At 50.1% G+C, this 8719-nt stretch overlaps 1 protein-coding gene across 1 annotated transcript; it reads left to right on the forward strand.

The window, feature by feature from the left end:
- The first annotated feature begins 4737 nt into the window (after positions 1–4737).
- Positions 4738–5697, forward strand: LOC106899253 (olfactory receptor 14C36-like). The gene has a single exon (XM_014960995.1). The coding sequence runs from the start codon at positions 4738–4740 to the stop codon at positions 5695–5697; it is 960 nt and encodes a 319-aa protein (XP_014816481.1).
- The last annotated feature ends 3022 nt before the right edge of the window (positions 5698–8719 follow it).

The following is an 8719-nucleotide window of genomic DNA, read 5'->3' on the forward strand; positions in this document are numbered from 1 at the left end:
ATTCAGTGAAAAGCCCAGGCAGAACTGAATCTTGCCAGGGACATCAAAGACAATAAGAAAAACTTCTCTAGATATGTCAGGGACAGAGAAGTTGTGGGCCCTCTCCGGAAGGAAACAGGAGACCTGGCCACCCAGGATATGGATACGGCTGAGCTAGTGAACGACTTTTCGGCCTCCGTCTTCACCGGCAAGTGCTCAAACCACACTGCCCAAGTCACGGAAGGCAAAGACAGGGGCTCTGAGAATGACAAACTGCTCACAGTGGGAGGAGATCAGGTTCGAGACCTCTTAAAAAACCTGAAGGTGCATAAGTCCATGACACCTGATGAAATCCATCTACAGGTCCTGAGGGAGCTGGCGGACGAAGTTGCTAAGCCACTTTCCATCATATTTGAGAAATCGTGGCAATCTGGTGAAGTTCCCACTGACTGGGAAAAAAGGAACATAACCCCAATATTCAAAAAAGGAAAAAACAGATGACCCAGGGAACTATGGGCCAGTCAGTCTCACCTCTGTGCCTGGCAAGATCATGGAGCAGATCCTCTGGAAATGTCTGCTAAAGCACATGGAAAATAAGGAGGTGATTGGAGACAGCCAACATGGCTTCACCAAGGGCAAATTGTGCCTGACAAATTTGGTGGCCTTTTACGATATTGACACAGACTTGGTGGACAAGGGCAGAGCAACAGACATCATCTACCTGGACTTGTGCAAAGCATGTGACACTGTCTTGCATGACATCCTGGTTTCAAAACTGGAAAGTCATGGGTTTGATGGATGGACCACTTGGTGGGTCAGGAACTGGCTGGATGGCCCCATTCAAAGGGTTGTGGTCAATGGCTCAATGTCCAATAGGCGGCCAGTGACGAGTGGTGTTCCTCAGGGGTCGGTCCTGGGACCAGTGCTGTTTAACATCTTTGTTGGAGACATGGACAGTGGGATAGAGTGCACCCTCAGCAGTTTGCCGATGACACCAAACTCGGCAGGGCGGTCGACACACTGGAGGGAAGGGATGTCATCCAGAGGGACCTGGACAGGCTTGAGAAGTGGGCTCGTGCAAACCACATGAAGTTCAGCCAAGCCAAGTGCAGGGTCCTACACCTGGGACGTGGCAATCCCAGGCACAAATACAGGTTGGGCAGAGAACAACTGGAGAGTAGCAAAGAAGAATACTTGAGAGTGCTTCTGGACGAGAAGCTCAACATGAGCCAGCAATGTACATTGGCAGCCCAGAAAGCCACCCGCATCCTGGGCTGCATCAAGAGAAGTGTGGCCAGCAGGTCACAAGAGGTGATTCTACCCCTCTGCTCTGCGCTTGTGAGACCCCACCTGGAGTACTCTGTCCAGCTTTGAAGTCCTCAAAGGAGGAAGGACATGGGCCTGTTGGAACAGGTCCAGCGGAGGGCCACAAAGATGATCAGAGGGATGGAGCACGTCTTGTGTGGAGACAGGCTGAGAGAGCTGGGGTTGTTCAGCCTGGAGAAGAGAAGGCTCCGGGGAGACCTTATAGCGGCCTTTCAATATCTGAAGGGAGCCTACAGGAGAGCTGGGGAAGGACTCTCTGTCAGGGAATGCAGTGACAGGACAAGGAGTAATGGTTTTAAATTGGAAGAGGGGAGATTTGGATTAGATACTAGAAAGAAATTCTTTCCTGTGAGGGTGGTGAGACACTGGTCCAGGTTGCTCAGAGAAGTTGTGGCTGCCCCATCCCTGGAAGTGTTTCAGGCCAGGGTGGATGGGGCTTTGAGCAACCTGCTCTAGTGGGAGTGTCCCTGCCCATGACAGAGGGGTTGGAACTTGATGATCTTTAAGCTCCCTTCCAACTCTAACCATTCTATGGTTCTATGATTCTATGGTTGCCACAGCAACAAGTAAGAGCAAACGTCTGTCTCACTGAACAGAAAGTTGACTCTGCTCCACCCCAAACCAGGACATCCAGGAACACTGAAAATCTTTGGACGGATCCTCGGTTGTATCATCAAGTGCATGAATAAAGGATGGCTTAAAACAGAACAGAGCTTAGGAGTAGGCCAAGGGGTGCAGATCCCAGTGTGATGGGCTTCCTGTTCATGATTTGCTCTGCATCAACTGGATGGAGTTGGGTCAGACCCTACCTCACTGTAGAGGTGGAATTCAGTCACTGACCAACAGAAATGGATCCTATCAGACGTGCCACCTGGAGTATCTGTCTTGCACCCACTCTCAATGCAGATGCCTTTCCCGAAGGTCCTGTGCAGTCCCCGCCAACCACAGGCAGTTGTGCTGAAGAGCCCTGGCATCTCCCCTAGCACTGCAGGCCTGTCCATGGCCAGTGAGGAGCTCCCCTGAATTAGGTAGGCACTGGAGGGGTGTCCATGAGACATCTGCTGTTACAGTCAGTGGCAATTTGGTATAGACAGCTGATGGAAAAGGTGGATAATGGCAATGGCAGTGACTACCTCTGGTCCCCTGACTACCTCAATATGCTGTCCTGGATGTAAGGAGTAGGGAAAAGTGCCCTTGTCAGGAAGGTGGGCATCTGCTGGTGGCCAAAGGAATTCCTCACTGAGATTAAAGATGATGCCTCCAGATGCTGCCCTGTCTCTATGAACTGCTCTCAGAGCTCTTTCAGTTCCCTGCACATATCTTGGGCCACCTTTGACACCTGCAACGTCTGAACATCTCCCTGCTGGCCTCCATCTCCAGGAATCACCTTGGAGCTGAGACCAGCAGCTCCCATGCAGCAGCTGCCTCTTTTGTGCCCACCTGCACTAAGGCAAAAGGAATTCCTTCCCCATCCTGTGTCTTGTTGGAAGCCATAGATGAGAGCTGAGTCACTGTCCAGGTTTCCGGTCTCATACCAGAAGGAACAAGAACGTTCTCACGTATAACTGTTTGTGACAGGAGAAAAGACATGGCTGGAAAGAAGTGTCTCTCCAGAGCTGCAACAGAGACCACACATCATTACTTCAGTCTCTTTGCCAGGAGGTTCCCCTGGAGGCACAGGGACACCTCGAGGGAGCCCAGAGGGAGCAGAGAAAGTGACATCTTGGGCTGTTCCTCTGCTGCTGAGGGCCGGGCTCCTGGGATGGAGGGAGCTCCTGGCCACGGGGCAGCGCTGCAGAGAGACAGCTCTGCCCAGGAGCAGCTCCTCTGCCAAGCCCAGCAGGGCTGGGGACACTGCCTGCAGGCAGGGAGAGGAACCATGTGAGGCCAGGAGAGCTTAAAAGCATTCAGGAATGGGATCAAGCTGAGAGCTCTCTGTGGGAGAAACTTTCACAGGCCTTGACACAGTAAGTGTCTGGCTGCAGGGCATTGACTCTGCAGTTGCTGGAGGGATCTCCAGAAGCTGCACAACCCACCGCCCATGGGATCTGTAAGTAGAGCTCTCACAGTTTCTCTAGCATGGAGGAGAAGGAGAACTTGTGGAGCAGGGCTTCCCTGCTGCAGGGGCAGAGGGACAGGGCATGATGTGTCTCTCTGGTGCAGAATAATGCAGAGAGGCTTCCTGGAGCAGTCTCCTACAGCTGGCATAGCCCATGTCTCATGGGATCTGTCAGGAAAGTTCTCAAGGTTCAGTTGGTGTTCAGAAGGATGTGCTTGAGAGCAGGGCATCCTCACCACATCATCAAAGGGCCAGGACATGTGGGCTGCCTTCTCCCAGGGATGGCTGCAGGGCTGTGAAGGTGGGTGTGCAGCCAGGGATGCCCAGGGCTGTCCTTCTGAGCAGGGCCCCTGTGTCCCAGGGAACTGTGAGATGGAGCAGGAACACAGCTGTCTGCCAGGATCAGCTCTCGGCTGGCTGTGCTTTGGGTTTTCAGCTCTTGGTGGGCTGGATGGGGAGTGAGAGAATGGAATCTACATTTCCATTCTGTAGAAGGCTATGACACCCCAGATCTCATTAGCACTTCTCTGAGCTCCTCCTTACCCCGTGCACATCCAGAGATGCCCCTGGGCCATTCCCTGCTGCAGAAGGTGTCTGCAGGTCAGAGCTGAGCCCTCAGCAGCTGGGATGGAGTCTCTGAGCACTGAAAAGGAGGAGATATTGGGACAAAGAAACAGCCCCCATCAGGCAGGAGTGAGAGGGAGCTTCTGCAGGAAAGATGATGGGAGGGGGGATTCCAGCACCTCCCTGCCATCCCCTGAAGTGCAGATGCCTTCCCTGCAGACACTCCCTGGTCTCCTCTACCACAGAGTAGACTCCCCAACCCCTTCATATCCCAGTGTCTTAGCCCTCAGTGTCCTTCCCAGCAGTGCAACCACCAAAGAGGAGACATGCTGGAGTGTCTGACTGTGTCTCCCTCTCCTGACTCTCTTGGCAGAAGAACTTTGCCATGTTCCCCTCATGCCCCTGCTGTCCTTGTCCTTTTCCTTCTGTTGCCAGTGGTGGGGGGTGAGGATTCAGGTGCAGCTCCAACACTGATGCTACATGTTCTGTCATGCAGATGTGTCCATGGAGGAAAAACATGCAAATCCCTAAAATCTGTAGCTCTGGGTACTGCAGTGTGTTTTAGTTTCTGTTTAATAGTTGCTATGAGGGCAGGACACAATCCTGTAGAGCTCACAGCTCCCTGAAGCATCATCAACCAGTACCCATCAGAGCATTCAAAGAGGACATGCCAAAGGTCATTCCAAAAAGAAAGAGGCAGTTTTGAATGGGTCTCTGAGAAAAATTAAATACTTTTTTGAAGAGAAATCTGCCCTATCTTCTCACTACCTTTCCTTCCATTGACAGGTCTCCAGGCCTAGGGGAAGCAAATGTCCAACAGCAGCTCCATCACCCAGTTCCTCCTCCTGGCATTTGCAGACACACGGGAGCTGCAGCTCTTGCACTTCTGGCTCTTCCTGGGCATCTACCTGGCTGCCCTCCTGGGCAACGGCCTCATCATCACTGCCATCGCCTGTGACCACCGCCTCCACACCCCCATGTACTTTTTCCTCCTCAACCTTGCCATTCTTGACCTAGGCTCCATCTCCACCACTCTCCCCAAAGCCATGGCAAATTCCCTCTGGGACACCACGGCCATCTCCTACTCAGGATGTGCTGCCCAGGTCTTTTTCTTTTTCTTTTTTATATCAACAGAGTATTGTCTTCTCACCATCATGGCCTACGACCGCTACGTTGCCATCTGCAAACCCCTGCACTACGGGACCCTCCTGGGCAGCAGAGCTTGTGTCCACATGGCAGCAGCTGCCTGGGGCAGTGTTTTTTTCTATGCTCTCCTGCACACAGTCAATACATTTTCCCTGCCCCTCTGCCAGGGCAATGTCTTGGACCAGTTCTTCTGTGAAGTCCCCCAGATCCTCAAGCTCTCCTGCTCAAACTTGTACCTCAGGGAAGCTGGGCTTCTTGTGATCAGTGTCTGTTTAGGCTTTGGTCTTTTTGTGTTCATTGTGGTGTCCTATGTGCAGATCTTCAGGGCCGTGATGAGGATCCCCTCTGAGCAGGGACGGCACAAAGCCTTTTCCACGTGCCTCCCTCACCTGGCCGTGGTCTCTCTGTTTCTCAGCACTGTCATGTTTGCCTATCTGAAGCCTCCATCCATTTCCTCCCCATCCCTGAACCTGGTGGTGGCAGTGCTCTACTCAGTAGTGCCTCCAGCAGTGAACCCTGTCATCTACAGCATGAGGAACCAAGAACTGAAGGAGGCCATTCGGAGGCTTATTTCATGGACGTTTTTCAAGAGTGACAAATTTGCCGCTTCTCCCCACCAATGATTCCCCCTCTATCTGATTACGTTTTTGTTTTTCTTTTTCTTTTTAATTTGTTATTTTGAACCATTATACTTATCATTATTGCTGTTGTTATTCTCATTCATGTTTATTTTATTATCTGCAGAATTATTTGCATTTCCATCACTGCATCTGAGACGTACCCTCCTTGTGTCACCTGGTTCCCTTATAAAAGTTTGTTTAACAGGGGCTCAGAGCTGGTCTATTCATAGCGTCATAGCGTCTCTGTAACAAAAGGGGATCTCCCCAGTGCCGTGCTTTCATGCCAGGATCTTTCTCCAAACAGGGCTGAGAACTGCACCTTTGAAGTTCCTCTTCCTCCATGGGTTCAAGAATAAAAAGCTTAGTGTCTCTTTGTGACTTATCGGAGACATAGGACTGGATTTAGGAGTCACCAGTTGGTGTCTCGTGACAAGTAACGTGGTGAATTTAACTGAGGGAAGTACCCAGGGCTTTCACATGGGTGACATTAAGGACACCCATCATCTGCAAGGGGAATCTGGAGTGGTCTGGAGAGCCTGCTGGTTCTCCAGCATGTGCCTGGGGTTTTGTTGCGATGAAAGAGGTAGGCAAAGATGGGATTTGGGGGCTTAAGTACAGGACAAGTGCAGATCTCCTCTGGGCACTCTCCAGTTCCTTCCCACCTCTCTACAGCAGGAATTCTCACGGAGGGACACACAGGTGGGTGAGGCCACACCACGGCTCAATGGAGGGGGACGAAATCAGGAATTTAACAAACTCACAGAAGTTAAGAGATATAAAAGACCTATTACCATAGGTTGTTTAGTTCTTCCCTGATAACCACAAAAAAGACATTGAGGTGCTGGAGCAGGTCCAGAAAAGGGCAACAAAGCTGTTGAGGGGTCTGGAGCACAAGTCTCGTGAGGAGCAGCTGAGGGAGCTGGGGGTGTTCAGCCTGGAGAAGAGGAGGCTGAGGGGAGACCTTCTCTCTCTCTACAACTCCCTGAAAGAAGGGTGTAGAGAGGCAGGGGTCGGTCTATTCTCCAAAGTCACAGGCAATAGGACAAGACGAAATGGCTTCAAGTTGGTGTTAGGAACAATTTTTACACTGAAAAGGGTTATTAAGCATTGGAATGGGCTGTCCAGGGAGGTGGCTGAGGAACCATCCCTGGAGATATTTGAAAGATGGGTTGACATAGTGCTCAGTGACATGGTTTAGTGGTGGTTTTCATCAGAGTTAGGTTGATGATTGAACTAGATGATCTGAAAGGTCCCTTCCAACCTAGACGATTCTATGATTCTACGATTCTATTATTCTATGAAAACTCAAGAACCCTGGAGTGGTGACTCTCATCCTAATAAATTGCTCTTTGCAGCTGGCCTTGTCCATGGTGAGCATGAACCACTGGCTCATACGGTGTCCCTCGTAATCCCTAGGCCATTCTTCTCACAGTGCCTCCTCAACCTTTCAGGAACTTGCTGGCCCTCATATACGGGGATTTTTTGCCCTCTAATGCAAGACTGGCCACTTCTCCTTGTCAAATGGGAGAGTTTGCTGCTGGCTAAATCCCAGAGTTTTGCAAAGTCCCCCTGGACTGAAGCTCCATTTTGTCAGTTCTTAATCTTTGCATGCAGACACCTCACCGTGGTTGTGGTGATCCACTGGCACAAGATAACAGCATGAAGAGCTGCAAGGCACTACAGGGAAAAAACAACAAAAAAGATTACATTAGTACAGAAAAAAAGCACTACAGGACAGTACAGGAAAAAAGAAGACAGTATAACACTACTGTATTCTGCTCTACTGCCCAACATAGGAATCAGTTCAAGTTGGTGTTAGGAACAATTTTTACACTGAAAAGGGTTATTAAGCATTGGAATGGGCTGTCCAGGGAGGTGGCTGAGGAACCATCCCTGGAGATATTTGAAAGATGGGTTGACATAGTGCTCAGTGACATGGTTTAGTGGTGGTTTTCATCAGAGTTAGGTTGATGATTGAACTAGATGATCTGAAAGGTCCCTTCCAACCTAGACGATTCTATGATTCTACGATTCTATTATTCTATGAAAACTCAAGAACCCTGGAGTGGTGACTCTCATCCTAATAAATTGCTCTTTGCAGCTGGCCTTGTCCATGGTGAGCATGAACCACTGGCTCATACGGTGTCCCTCGTAATCCCTAGGCCATTCTTCTCACAGTGCCTCCTCAACCTTTCAGGAACTTGCTGGCCCTCATATACGGGGATTTTTTGCCCTCTAATGCAAGACTGGCCACTTCTCCTTGTCAAATGGGAGAGTTTGCTGCTGGCTAAATCCCAGAGTTTTGCAAAGTCCCCCTGGACTGAAGCTCCATTTTGTCAGTTCTTAATCTTTGCATGCAGACACCTCACCGTGGTTGTGGTGATCCACTGGCACAAGATAACAGCATGAAGAGCTGCAAGGCACTACAGGGAAAAAACAACAAAAAAGATTACATTAGTACAGAAAAAAAGCACTACAGGACAGTACAGGAAAAAAGAAGACAGTATAACACTACTGTATTCTGCTCTACTGCCCAACATAGGAATCAGCACAACTATGTTAGAAACATCTTTGTGCCATGAAGAGAGGGCAGAAAGGAAACAAAAAGAGGGCCAGTGGGGAAAGAGCAGAGTTGGGCTGTTTGTAGAGCAATCTCTGAGGAAGGTTAAAGAGAAGAACTTGGGAGGGAGAAAGAGGAAAAAGGAAAAAAAATGTTCAGCTCCAGATATGATGATGCTGGTTTCAGGTAACCCGACAAGCAACACGGAGTCACTGACTTAGTTCACTGAATTTTACTGAATTTTTAGAGTTGGAAAGAACCATAGAGATCATCTAGTCCAACTCCCCTGCTGAAGCAGGATTGTCTAGAGCGTGTTAGAGCATGATACTCAGGACTGCATCAGGCGGGTCTTGAACATCTCCAAAGAAGGGGACTCCTCAACCTCCCTGGGCAGCCTCTTCCAGGGCTCTGTCATACTCACTGCCCTCTAATGCAAGACTGGCCACTTCTCCTTGTCAAATGGGA

This window comes from Calidris pugnax, unplaced genomic scaffold (assembly GCF_001431845.1).
Source record: "Calidris pugnax isolate Ruff unplaced genomic scaffold, ASM143184v1 scaffold638, whole genome shotgun sequence".
In the NCBI taxonomy this organism is placed as follows: Eukaryota; Metazoa; Chordata; class Aves; order Charadriiformes; family Scolopacidae; genus Calidris; species Calidris pugnax.